This window comes from Chiloscyllium plagiosum, chromosome 6 (genome assembly GCF_004010195.1).
Source record: "Chiloscyllium plagiosum isolate BGI_BamShark_2017 chromosome 6, ASM401019v2, whole genome shotgun sequence".
NCBI classification, from domain to species: domain Eukaryota; kingdom Metazoa; phylum Chordata; class Chondrichthyes; order Orectolobiformes; family Hemiscylliidae; genus Chiloscyllium; species Chiloscyllium plagiosum.
The window spans coordinates 50,919,810-50,934,779 of NC_057715.1; the positions used below are offsets into that span (position 1 = coordinate 50,919,810).

The 14,970-nt window shown below is 42.0% G+C and overlaps 1 protein-coding gene across 1 annotated transcript in view; it reads right to left on the reverse strand.

Annotated features, from left to right (window-relative positions):
* The window catches only part of LOC122551047 (centrosomal protein of 63 kDa-like), a 55,399-nt gene that overhangs the window by 8,445 nt on the left and 31,984 nt on the right, over positions 1 to 14,970 (reverse strand). Inside the window, exon 6 of the mRNA XM_043692690.1 lies at positions 5,932 to 6,265. Within this exon, the coding sequence (XP_043548625.1) occupies positions 5,932 to 6,265 (334 nt within the window). The remainder of the gene's footprint in view (positions 1 to 5,931; positions 6,266 to 14,970) is intronic.

Genomic DNA, 14,970 nt, shown 5'->3' on the forward strand with positions numbered 1-14,970 from the left:
CCTGGTGCTCACCTTCCACCTCATCAACCTTCGCATAAACCAAATCATCCGACGACATTTCCACCACCTCCAAATGGACCCCACCACCAGGGACATATTTCCCTCCCTACCCCTTTCCGCCTTCCGCAAAGACCATTCCCTCTGTGACTACCTGGTCAGTCCATGCCCCCCAACAACCCACCCTTCTGTCCTGGCACCTTCCCCTGCCACTGCAGGAATTGCAAAACCTGTGCCCACACCTCCTCCCTCACCTCCATGTAAGACCCCAAAGGAGCCGTCCTCATCCAAAGTTTTACCTGCACATCCACCAATGTTATTTATTGTATCCATTGTTCCCGATGTGGTGTCCTCTACAATGGAGAGACTGGACGCCACCTAGCAGAGCGCTTTAGGGAACATCTCTGGGACACCCGCACCAATCAACCACACCGTCCTGTGGCCCAACATTTCAACTCCCCCTCCCACTCAGCTGAGGACATGCAGGTCCTGGGCCTCCTTCACCGCTGCTCCCCTCTCTGACCTATCACCTTCATCCCCTCCCCCATTCACCCATTGTACTCTTTGCTACCTTCCCCTACCCTCCTCCCTGACTTATCACCTCCATCCCCACCCCCATTCACCTATTGTACTCTATGCTACTTTCTCCCGACCCCACCCTCCTCTCATTTATCTCTCCACCCTGCGGCACTCTGCCTCTATTCCTGATGAAGAGCTTTTGCCTGAAACGTCAATTTTCCTGCTCCTCGATTGCTGCCTGAACTGCTGTGCTTTTCCAGCACTACTCTAATCTAGAATTTTCCACAATGCCAAACAGATGCCAGCATTATGACTGTACTAGAACAACTTGGCTAGGGGCAAAATGTTGTCAGAGTCCATGGCTTTTGCAGTATCCAGTGCTTCCATCTGTTTCTGATGTTACTTGGAGGGAATCAGATTGGTTGAAGATTGGCATCTGTGATGCTGGGGATTGCTGGAGGAGGCCATGATGGATTATCGACTTGGCAGTCTTTGCCAAAGAGTGCTCCAGCCACAGCTTTTAAATCATATTCTCCTCCTCTATTTTTCCTGCCAAAGTGAACCGCCTCATATTTTTTCACATTATACAGCATCTAGCAATTTTTTGTCCAATTACTTAGTCTGTCTCTATCCCTTTGCAGATTCTTTATATCCTCCTTAGAACTTGCATTCCCATTATCCCGGCATCATTTGCAAATTTGGCTACAATACAGCCCGCCTCTTTATTGAAATCACTAAGCTGTTGAGACCCCAGCACTGATTTTTGTGACACTCTATTGGTTAGTTAGCCATGTTAAAAATGGCTCATTTATCATGAATCCTTGTTTCCTCTTATTTAATCAATCCTTTGCCCATGTTAATATGTTGTCATGGCACCAAGAACTCTTACTTCTGCAGTAACCTGTAAAGTAGCACCTGAAGGAATGCTTTTTGGAAATCCAAATTCACTACATCTGCTGGTTCACCTTTATCCACTCTGCTTCTTGCATCATTAAAGCCACCTAATAAATTTGTCAAACATTATTTCCCTTCACAATACTATGTTGACTTTGATGACTAAAACTCATCATTTAGTTTTATGATTCATGAAACACTGAGGAACCCCAATTATCTGAATGAGATGGGCAGGCAGTATTTCATTCGTATAATTGATTATTTGGTTAATTGATTCAATGGCTCTCCTCTAGGGTTCGGAGTTTTCTGAAGTTTCCTTTTTCCTCGCTTTGCCTCCCTTGCTCCCTCTCTCTGTCTATATTTATGAACAGTTGAGAGTGTGGTGCTGGAAAAGCAGAAGAGCAGGAGAATCAATGTCTTGGGCACAAACCCTTCATCAGGAATGTCTGGTGAAGGGCTTGTGCCAAAAACGTCAAAACTCCTGCTTCTCGGATACTGTTATTACTGTTATGCTTTTCCAGCACCACACTCTCAACTCTGATCGCCAGCATCTGCAGTCCCCACTTTCTCCTTTGTTTCTGTGCAGACACACACTTGTGTGTAAGGGACCTGCAGCATAGCTGTAGTCTCCCCCCCCAGTCACTTCAGTGGGATTGACACAACAAGCACTTGCTAAGTTCGCTCCCTGTTCAGGAGACTAGGCAGCAGCACAAAGCGTGTGAGCCCCCCCTGTACAGGACAATGTTGGAGAGATTATCCGGGGAAGGGGGGTTGAGGGTACACCCCTGTGTAGTACTCAGGGAAAGTGTGGGGAAAGACACAGAGACAGACAGAGAGACAGGGATAGAGAGCAAGACTGAGAGAGAAAGAGAGAGACTGAGCGAGAGAGAGACACACACACACACACGCACAGACAGCGAGAGAGAGACATAGAGAGAGAGAGACACAGAGACAGAGAGAGAGACAGAGAAAGAGAGAGAGACAGAGAGAGAGAGAGAGAAAGACAAAGAGCGAGAGAGACACAGACAAAAAGAGAGAGACACAGACAGAGAAGCAGACAGTCAGAGAGAGAGAGAAAAAGAGAGAGAGAGATATCAGTCATTTGGAGACGGTGTCTGCTCCCATTGATGTCCAGGACTGTTCTTGGCAGCATTTCAGTAAGCTGAGATCAATTTTAATCTTTGTAAACAAGACGTGATCGGTTCTGGATTAGTGGTGCTGGAAGAGCACAGCAGTTCAGGCAGCATCCAAGGAGCTTCGAAATCGACGTTTCGGGCAAATTTCGAAGCTCCTTGGATACTGCCTGAACTGCTGTGCTCTTCCAGCACCACTAATCCAGAATTTGGTTTCCAGCATCTGCAGTCATTGTTTTTACCTTTAAGACGTGATCGGTGTTGAAAACATCACTTTGATATAATGTTTCTATCGGCACCTTGAGATCTTCTTCGGATATCCGAAATTCTGATAATTGATATTCGGATAATCAAGGTTCCTCTGCATTCTCCTACTACATTCTTAATGATGGATTCAAGCATTTTCCCAGCAGCAGATGGTAGATTAACTGGCCTATGGTTTTCTGCTTTCTGTGGCTCTAATTTCTTGAATAGAGGAGTTAAATTTGTGATTTTCCAATTCCAGGGACCTTTCCAGAATCTAGTGAATTTTGAAAAGATTGCCATCATTGCAACTGTTATCTCTGTAACTACTTCCTTTAAGACCTCAAAATGCAGACCATTGAGTTCAGCAGACATGAGAGATTTTTTTCTTGTAAATGTCTATTTTAAGTTGTTCCCTATTGCCCCAGGTTTCTATAAGAGAGATACCTTCTGTGACTTCTATATTGAAGACTGATATACATTCTCAAATTCTCTGCAGTTTTCTTGTTTCCCATCATTAATTCCCTAAACTCACCCTCTCTAAAAGGACCTTTTTGTTTTGAGTTCCCTTACTGCTTATATACGATGGAAGCATTTACTGTCTCATAATTATGTTTCTTGCTAGTTTTCATATATTCCAATTTCTCCCTTTTTAAAGTTGTCCTTTGCTCTTTTATTTAAATTTTCCCAAACAATTGAGTTACCTCGAACCTTTATAACAACATAGGTTTTTTCTTTCAACTTAGTACCATTTATATTGTGCACCGCTAACCACTTTTTGGACAGTCTTTATTTTTCAATGGAATACATTGCTCTTGAGATGTCTGCCATTGATTCTAGTTCCCTTATCACTTAACCCATTTTCCCACTCCGCTTTAGCCAATTCTAGTTTCATAACTCATTTTATTCCAGTTGTAGAAAGCTCCTGTGATTTACATTTTGTGCTGAACAGAAATCTATAATGAGTATTGATTCCACACTCTATTTGATGAACACCTAAGAATTGCAGCCCTACACCTCTTGAGTATGGGTAATGGAATAAACAGCCTCCCCCACCAAACCCAAATTAACCATTGATTTGGTGAATGGAGTCCACACATCACATCACCAGTGATTATTATCAAGTAATTATAATCTTTTAAGTCAACTGAACACCCTTATTTTGTAATAACAATGTTCAACGTTTAGTGGTAATAGGTAAAAGTAAAGGCTGTTCTTTACATCTATTGACTTTTATGAATGATTATTAGTTTTTAAATTACTAAGTTTGTGTACAATTCTCACTGGGGCTAAATCTTACTTTTGTGCTTGAATTCTTTGAGATTGTGAAATATATAATATACATGTTTTTACAGATACCCAAGTTTTCAAAATTAACATTGTTTCAGAATGAATATCTTCCTTAATACTTAGAATCACAGAAGAATACAACACAGAAGGAAGTCAGTTCAGCCCAATATGCCTGTGCAGGCTCTTCAAAAAATATTTAAATTAGTCCTTTGCTCCTTTCTCATAATTCTCCATATATTTTTCCTTTACAAGCATTTATTTAATTCCCCTTTGGTGGTTACTATTGCACCTTCTACTGCCCTTTCACAGAGTATATGCAGGTGCAGCTGAATCAACAGTCAAGGTCACATAGATTGGCAAAAGAACCACTTAATTTCCTGTCCCTCATGTTATGGACTTATACTTATGACTATGACAGCTCAGTGTCACAAGAAATGGTCCACCCATCAAGGAAGACATCAAGGGAGCTTGCTCAGGATGAAATGGTCACCCTACTCTGAGTGTACTATTCAATGTTGGATTTTGTGTAAGAAAGATTGACTTAGAGAGTCAATATGCACAGAAACAGACCCTTTGGTCCAACCAGTCCATGCCGACCATAATCCCAAATTAAACTAGTCCTTCTTGCCTCTGCTTGACCCACACCCCTCCAAACCTTTCTTATTCATACATGTATATAAATAGTACTTGTATATAGACAGTCATGATTCGGAGATGCCGGTGTTGGACTAGGGTGTACAAAGTTAAAAAGCACACCACACCAGGTTATAGTCCAACAGAGTTAATTGGAAGCACTAGCTTTTGGAGTACTGCTCCTTCATCAGGTGGTTGTGGAGTACACAATTGTACTACTGTAATTCTGTGTCTTACCATCTTATACTCCACAACCACCTGAAGAAGGAGAAGCGCTCCGAAAGCTAGTGCTTCCAAATAAACCTATTGACTATAACCTGGGTGTGTTGTGATTTTTAACTTTATATAAACAGTGCTTTTCTTCTCCCAAAGAGTTTCACAGCCAATATATGTGAAGTCAAATCAATGTTTGAATACAGCAGTAAATCTTTGTAAGTTTGAATATACAACAAATAAGATTAACAACCAATCAAGCTCTCTTTCGCTTTGTAGTTTAACGAATAATGTTTAGTCAAGATACCAAGATAATTTGTCAACCATTTTTAAAAAAATCTGTTATTTAACCTATTTTACTAACCAACCTGGATGCCACCCCAAGACACCACTTCTATTTTTTTAATTCTTGTTTTTATTTAACCTATTTTTCTAATCAACCTGTTCAGCGATATTGTTATATATCTCTGGAGCAGTTGGAACTTGAACCCCAGTCTCTCCATCCAGGTTTTAGGGACACTACCATCATACCACAAAAGGTTCCCCAAGATAACTCTTCTACCTATTTTCATAATCAACCTGTTCACAGATGTTATCAACACATTAGGAGTAGGTGAGACTTAAACTGAGACCTCTCAGTCCAGAGGTAGGCACACTACCTCTGCACCACAGAGACCCTCTAAGATAACTGTTATTACTTGAATAATTATGGGATCCACCTGAGCAAACACATAATAGTGTTTCATCCAGCAAGTAGTATCTGTGATAATGCACATTTATTCAATGCTGTTCTCTCACTTTGGTAATGTTATTTGAACTTTTCAACCTGGAGGTGAACTTGTTGCCATCAAATGAATCTGTGCTGGTCTCCTCCCAGCTGTCAGTGCACAATGGCACCTCCCTGACACCTTGAAGAGAAGATGTACCAAGAAGGTAATCAAAGTGCCACATGCCTTCTTGCTGAGTTTGTAAGATTAATATACAAGTTCTTAAAATTATAAACACTCACCAGAGGCAGGAAACTCTCCTCAGGATGAACGTAGGTTGGAGAAATAGCAGGAATATTTACACCTGGAAATGGCTCACTTGCACTATCATTGCTATGCCAAGAAGAGATGCTGTTAGCTGTCAGTAGTTTTGTAGGATTTGGCTTCCTTTCTGGTGAAAACTCTCTGCTTTTGTTGCCTGCAAATCCAGGTACAGAATTTCGAAAGCTGTTTTGAATGCGGTAGTCCTTCTGAAGGTTCCTAATTTTTCCCTCGTAATGATGGATAGTTTCATCTAGTTTGATTTTCATTGCATACATTTGTTGTTCATTTTCTTGGCGAAGTTTCTTAACTTGCCTAAAATTTTCAAAATAGAAGTGGACATAAATTCATTAAATTTCTCACTGATCAAATCCAATTATACAATTTCATTTCCCGAGAACACATACATCATCTCATATCAATACAGGCCTTATTAAAGCTTTTAAAAATTCCCAACTCTCCTAAAAAAGATATGATTCTACTGCTAGCTGCCATCTTGTATCTCACAAAGCAGCATTCATTACATGTAATTTCAGTGAGTTAGTGAGGCTGATCTTTTGTTCATCTGACATTGATAAAAGATAGGGCGGCACAGTGGCACAGTGGTTAGCACTGCTGCCTCACAGCGCCAGAGACCCGGGTTCAATACCCGCCTCAGGTGACTGACTGTGTGGAGTTTGCACATTCTCCCCGTGTCTGCGTGGGTTTCCTCCGGGTGCTCCGGTTTCCTCCCACAATCCAAAGATGTGCAGGTCAGGTGAATTGGCCATGCTAAATTGCCTGTAGTGTTAGGTAAGGGGTAAATGTAGGGGTATGGGTGGGTTGCGCTTCGGCGGGGAGGTGTGGACTTGTTGGGCCGAAGGGCCTGTTTCCACACTGTAATCTAATCTAATCTAATTACTTTCAAAAATCACTGAACAGTAGATGATCAAGTTGTTTTTACATGGTACATTTAAGTGAATAAAATGTTCCAAGTATAAAGTTGATTTATTCCTTCATAACAAGAGTATTGAGGTTTCCTAACACCGACTATGCTAAAGCAGACAGGACAATGAAACTGAAACTTTGGCTAGTAACATGAAAGTCAGTGCATCAGCCTATTAAACCATCAAAAGGTCTTGCTCAGAATGAAGGGATCATCCCACTCTTATCCTGTGCATTTTCATTCGGACTCTTGGACTATATATAATTTTTAAAAAGTCCAAGAAGCATTTATCATAAAAGCCCATCTGGTACCCAATTTAAATGCACAAAACGGAATGGAATCTATAATCATTACCTGGTCTGACCTACACAAGATTACAGACCCCAGAACAATTTGTTTACACTCAACCGTCAGGAGTGGTGGTAAGATGTCAATTAGACACATTAATAGTTAAGTTCATACCCACTCTCCCTGAATCCAACACAAAATTAGCAGCAGCTCATTGATTAAACATGTCTCCAATGTCCTTTAAAAACCAGAAAAAACTTACATTCACCAACAGCCTTCTGTATGTGAGGCAGTTGCTCGATCTTACAATCAAACACTCTGCCAGATTGACAGACCTGGTGTCAGGCAGAGGCTTGGCAGCTGAAAACCATGCACCTGCCCTTGCTTGATCCCCTCACCATGTGATTTTCCCACCTTAGGATTCTTATCCCACTTCCAACAACCATTGCCTGGGCTTTCTCTGTGATCCTGGGAATTGTATGGGTGAAGTACCACAAGCAGCCATTGACACTAGAGTAGTCTACAATTCTTGTTAGGTGATTTCTGCCACATGGGATCTCAACTGTGTTGAAGGCCTGATAGTGGCCAATTAAGTGCCTAAAGGGTGCCCGATTCCATCTGCCCTAATCCATGTAACTGATGGGTCTTCCCTCCTTGTTCTGGACTGACTGGAGCTGAGCCTGACAGATTTCTGGCTTGAAAATTTGGGCATAGCAAGATCAGCCGACTCATCCTCCATCATAGTCTAAAAACTTGTACCTTACTTTCAATGAGTTTCTGTCTCAAGTAGGTCACATGCATTTATCTCTGGCAGGGTTAGCAGGAGGTGCTAACAATTAAATTTTACCTCAGACTAATGGAGGCAGTTTAACACATGATATTCTTATGAAGTCCAGCAGTTCTAATACTTCATATCCTTCCAAATGTATGGTGCCCAGGATTGGAAATAATTGAGGCCATTCTATTATTTAAGGTCAGCATAACTTTGTTATTTTTGTACTATATACCCATTTACAAACTCACTCTCCCGTATACCTTTCTCAATGTTTCTCAACTCGTCCTGACACTTTAAATCATTTGCCTGAGTAGATTTTGAGGTCCCTGTACTCTTGCACTTCCTGTGAAATTGCATAATTTATTTCTTATTCAGTATAATGTCTCATTTCACATTTCTCAGCATTAAATTTCATCTGTCATCACTTCAACATTCCACAAATGTACATCCACTTGTGGTATTATACTAAGTTCCTTGCAGTTGACAATAATTCTCATTTTTAAGCCATCTGTAGATTTTGAAGATGATCCTTGCACATAAAGTCTAGGTCAGTATATACATCAAGAAAAGTAATTGTCATTAGATGGTCCCCTGGGAAATTTCACTATATACCTTCCACCTTTCTGAAAAGCAAACATTCACTACTATTCTGAGTTTCATGACACTCAGTAAATCTTGTGCTCATCCTGTCTTTTGTGTTAATGGGCTTTAGCATTACTGATAAGTTTGTTACTGCTGCAGTATAGAAGGAGGCCATACAGCACTATGTCCCTCCTTTGCTGTGACTTTGTGTTTCTTAAACGATTTTTAGCGATTTCACCCACATTATTCCACGGAAATCCAACCCCATTTGGATCATCCGAGGTCTGTCCTTAGGACATTATTCTAAGTTATCCTTAATTAATGTGAATTTGCATATCCATGTTCTACAACCAATGTTTATTTTAAAGCAGTAGTCTAAATAAACCTTTTCTGTATCATGCTCTGTGTAAAGTATCACCTGATAATGTTTCTGAATTATCCTCAACTAGTTTGAGCATGTATATCCATGGGTGGAATCACATAGAGGTATAAGTGATGTCGGCTATGGTGAGATTTGTGGCAGACACAGGCAACGCTTATCAGGACATTGGGATCATTTCACTCCATCTTTTATGTTTTTGACAAGTGGCACAGCAATTTTTCACACAGAAGCGACAAATTGCCAACTAAGGGCCATTATTGCATATTAAATACTTTGTTGACAGCCCAATTTGCTTCAGTAATATTCAGCTTTCTCACTTACCAAGCTCAACCAACAAGCTGGATATTGAAATCACCCAACATGGAAAGCAGGTTCAGCTCAGCCCTTGCACCAAATGACCCCTCGTGGCACATTGGGCAACATCGTAGGGTACACTCCATGCACCCCCAATCCACATACAGTGGCATTCAATACATGACAACCTTTAACAACCCTCATTGCATATCTTTGGTTAATTTACAGGATGCTTTGTACTTCAGTGCTACACTATCATTGCAATGCTGCAGCAACAAGACAGCACACTCAAGGGCAGACATCCAACTCAGGGACTGGACCAGCCTGCATCATTAGGTGCTTGCTCACTGTCACATTACTCATTCACTTTGACTCTACCTGAATGCTCACAGTATCCCTGTCTTGCCTTGCCCCATCAGCCATTCAGCACAGACAAAAAGGAATGTTGTCAGCAGATCAGGTCAAGGGTATTGCCTTTGCTCAGGAAGTCCCAGCACAACAACAGGCATGCCTACAGCAAATAGACTGTAGTGATTCAAGATGTCAGTTCACTACCACCTTCTCAAGGCAACCAAGGACAGACAATAGATGCCAGCCAGTCAGAAATACCCATGCCTCACAAGTGAGTTAAATGAAATTCAAGGGCTGCAGGCCAAGGGTTTGGATATTGTCAGTCACTGAGGATGATCAGATTCAGACCATTTCCAAGTGAGCATAGAGTCATAGTTTAATGTTGGGCAACCTACCATTTGTCCCAAGTCTTACTAGTTGATTGGGTGTTGCTTTCCTCTTAAAATGAGAGACAGGTAAGTATTAGGGAGCTGAAAATGATTGGCACATCTGTTACTTTTGAACTAGAAAGGGAGGTGTCCAAAGCAAATGAGTAAGCAGTACAGAGAGCATGCAGAGCTTTTGCGTGGAGGTTGTGGAGAAGAGGTTGGGTCCAATAGGGAATGGGAGGAGATCAGGTTGGGTCCAGTCAAGGGGATGGGCCATTGGTTCATGGATGTGTTGGATCAGAATCTGAGGATGTATGTCGTGTGGGAAAGTTGTAGTTGGGAGTGAGAGAGTTGAGTGTTTAATAATTACTCAGGAGTTAGAAAAAATATTTAGTTGTCTTTTTTTTTCGGAATAACTATTTTACCTAATTTCATTGTAATCCTCCAAAGTCACCAATTTAAATGGAGACTTTTGGAAGGTTCCAGGCATAGAGGAATTACCCAGCAGTAATATCACTGCCAGGCAATTCTTTCAGAGTGTACTATGATGGGGAATCTGTAGTTTGACCATGTATATCTTCTAACTATGCAGGTGGCATAGTTAGGAGATATACATGGTCAAACTACAGAATGACGGTATGGCAGGGGAAAAGTCAGGCCAATAAATAAAATGTCTCTCATGTTAGAACAGAGCAACATAGAACGTAGAACAGTACAGCACAGGAATAGTCCCTTAGGCACATGATGTTCCGCAGAACATGATGCCAAACTAAATTAAGCCCTTCTGTCTGTCCTTGGTCCATATCCCTCCACTCATTGTACATTTGTGCATTTATCTGAAAGCCCCTTAAAACACCCCTTTTGTATCTGCCTCCAACACCACTCATGGGACCGTGTTCCAGACACCGACCATGCTGTGTAAAAACTTACCCCTCACACTTCTTTTGAAATCCCCTCTTGGCCCTCACTTTAAATGCATGCCCCCTAGTAATAAACATTTCAACTCTGGGAAAAATATTCTGACCATCAACCCTGTCTATGCATCTCATAATTTTATAGACTTGTATCAAGTCTCCCCTCAGCCTCCACCCCTCCAGAGAAAACAATCCTAGTTTTTCTAGCCTTTCCTTATAACTCATACCCTCTAATCCAGACAGCATCTTGGTAAACCTCATCTGCACCCTCTCCAAACCTTCCACGTCCTTGCAGTAATGTGGCAACTAGAATCAAAGTGCAGCCTAACCAAAATCTTATGAAAGCTACAACGTTACATCCTGACTCTTGTCCTCACAGTGCCCTGACCAATAAAGGCAAGCATGCCTTTTCATCCAAGTCATTTATATTTATCGCAAATTGCAGAGATCCCAGTGTAGTCTCCATTTAAATTGGTGACTTGAGGATTATAATGAAATTAGGTAGAATAGTTACTCAGAAAAAAAACTACTAAATATGTGGTTCAAGTCCTGAGTAACTATTAAACAGACTCAACTCTCACTCTCCCAACTATAACTATACCACTAGTCACAGACTTCCAGCCAGAAAAACAACCTCCCATCAGCACCCTCTGTCTTATATGGGCAAGCCAGTTCTGAATCCAAATGGCTAAATGTCCGTGGATCCCATGTATCTTAATCTTCTGGATGAGCCTACCTTGAGGGACCCTGTCACAAGCCTTACTAAGATCCTTGCAGATAATTTTCACTGTTCTATCCTCATTGATAATCACCACAAAAAAAAATCAAGTTTATAAGACATGGCCTGCCCTGCACAAAGCCATGCCGACTGGCCCTAATTAGGCCATGGTTATCCAAATACATGTAAATCCTATCCCTAAGAATTTTCACCAATAGCTTTCTAACCACTGATGAAAAACTCACTGGTCCATAATTTCCTGGATTATCCCTAGTTCCCTTCTTGAACAGAGGAATAACATTAGTTCCTCATGAAAGCTCTGGTACATCTCCAGACGCTAGCAAGGATACAAAGATCTTGGTCAAGGTCCCAGTAATCTCCTCCTTTGCCTCTCTCAATAACCTGGGATAGGTGCCATTGGGCTCTGGGGACTTATCCACCTTCATGCTCTTCAAGAAATCTAACACCACTTCTTTCTTGATCTTAAAATGCCCTAGTATATTAACATGCTCCATGCTAATCTCACTAAGCACCATGTCCTCCTTCTACCTGAATAGTGACACATTTAGGATCTTGCTCACATCCTTTGCCTCCAAGTACAAGTTCCCTCCTTTGTCCTTGAGTGGTCCTACTCTCTCCCTAGTTATCCTCTTGTTTCTAAAGTAGGTGTGTCATGCCTTGGGATTCTCTTTAAACCTACTTGCCAAGGTCATTTCATAGCCCTTCCTTGTTCTCCTTATTCTGTGCTTGAGTTCTTTTCCACTTTCTTTATATTCCTCATGGGCCCTAATTTTAACTTCCTAAATCATAGATATGCTTATTTTTTCCTTTTGACTAAATTCACAACCTCCTTTGTTACCCACGCGTCCCTTATTTCTCCATTCTTGTCTTTCAGAAATTATCTTTTTGTTTAAAAGCTTAGCCTCAATTTTATTTGGGGATAGTAGGAGCAGTCAGTGTAAATAGAGTGTCCCAATCAGGCTGACTCCCAATTTTAAATTGTATCTGGCAGTGACACCTGCCTCAAGCTGACATGATTTCCTCTATTTTTTGCAAATCAAGCTTTGATGAAGACAATGTAGGTGAGACTTAGTGTGGTTTCAAGCTCTCCCTCTCCACATACCCATGGAAAACATCCAAGCTACTGAAAGCAAAATGGATGAACTCAGATCTAATCTTACCTTCCAGAAGGAACTGAAAGACTGCTATGTGCTCTGTTTTATGGAGACATGGCTCACTCCTGCTATACCCAAGTGTGCCTTGCAAGAGGAGGGGTTTTCTATACATTACATGGATCACACAGTATCCTGGTGTATCACAAAGAGCAGACGGGTATGCCTCCTAATCAACACATGTTGGTGCTCAGATGTGGCAGCCCTGGCAAGCCACTTCTCCCTGGACCTAGAATACCTAACAATGAAATGCTGTCCCTACCATCTGCCATGTGAGTGCTCCTTTGCTATCCTGAAAGCAGTCGATTACCACCAAATGCAATAGTGCAAAATGCTTTAGATAAAATTTACACCACTACAGACGCTCTGGAGACAAAATTCCCTGAGGCCTTATTCATGGTGGCAGGCAACTTCAACCAGGCCAACCTCAAGAGGGTGCTGCCAAAATACCAGCAGCACGTCTCTTGCCCCACTAGAAGACTGAACATCCTTCGCCACTGCTACACACCATCAATGATGTATATCACTCCATGCTTTGGAAAATCAGACCACAATGCTGTGTTCTTCCTCCCAACTTACAAGCAGAAGTTGAAACTGGAGAACACTTCACAGAAAGTAGTACAATGCTGGTCTGTGGCAGTGGAAGAGCTTCTCTGGGACTGCTTGGAATTTGTGGACTGGACCATATTCAAGAACTCAGCGGATGACCTAAAAGAGTAGCTGCGTACCAAAAGAAGTCAATCCAGGTGTTCTCTAACTGGACCCCTTGGATGAACCAGGAAATCCATCCCCTGCTGAAGACCAGTCATGTAGCATTCAAGTAGGATGACCCAGACCTATACAGAAAATCCAGATATGACTTCAACAAAGCCATCAGAGATACCAAGATGCAGTACCATACTAAGTTAGCCCAAACCAACCATATGGACACCCGCCACCTGTGGCGAGGCCTACACAACGTAACAGGATACAAAATGAAGCAGAACAAGATCGTGGACAAAAATAGATTCCTACCTAATGCTAGCTATGCTTGGATTGAGCTAAATGCCAACAATGCAGTGTCACACAACCTTACAGCCCTGGATGCACCTATTCCCTCCATCACTGCTGCAGATGTCAGATTGGTCTTCCCGAGAGTCAACCCGAGGAAAGTAATGGGCCCAGACAGAGACCCCAGCTGTGCACTTAGACCCTGTGTGGATGAGCTGGCAGAGGTATTGCTGACATCTTCAACATCTCCTTGCTACAAGCCAAAATTCCCACATGCTCCTATGGAAGCTATTCTGGCAGTTATGCAGTTAACTTAGTGTCGCAATGTATGCCTGGGGTCACGTTACAGGGCTCCAGTAACAGATAATGGTAATGCATTGTGGTAGGCTAGTTAAATCACTGGTAGGTGAGCTAATGCTGAAGATGATTGTGTTGTAATATGATAGGTTAAGTGTGATGGAGGGACCGAGTGTGGCAGATGATGATTTGAAAGTCAAAGCAAGCCAGCACATTGATAAGCACGGGACCAACAAATGTATAAACTGGAGGAGAACAAAGAGCTTATGGGGAGTCAAGGAAGATATTTTGCTGGTTCCCACAGCTTTGATTTTGCAAGATTAAAGTTTAAGTTTGTGAAGGATTTTCTGCGTCTCCTGGAAACCTCTTATAGGACATTGAGTGATTCTTCCACAACACTTCAAGAAGACCACCATCATTCCAGTACCAAACTAATCGCATGCAATGTGCCTGAATGACTACTGCCCAGGTGGCTCTGACCTCCATACTCATGAAGTGCTTCAAGAGGCTAGCCTGCCTTGATCCACTGCAATTTGCTTATCGGCAAAACAGGTTCACATCAGATGCCATTTCCCTAGCCCTATAGTCATCCCTGGAACATCTGGATAACAAGGATACGTACATCAGGTTCCTATTTATCAACTACAGCTCTGCTTCAACATCAGGATTCCTTCCAGATGATCTCAAACCTGTGAGATTTAGGTCTTGGTTCCACCTTCTGCAACAGGATCCTCATCTTCCTAGGCCACAGAGCGCAGTGAAGATAGACACAGCACCTCCTCCATGATAGTCCTCAACATTGGCGCCCCACAAGGATGGGTTCTCAGCTCTCTACTTTAATCCTAGTATATTCATGACTGTGTGGCCACATTCCACATGAATGCCATCTACAAGTTTGCTGATGACACCACCGTGGTAGGATGAATATCAAACAATGATGAGATGGCAGATAAGGAGGAGATAG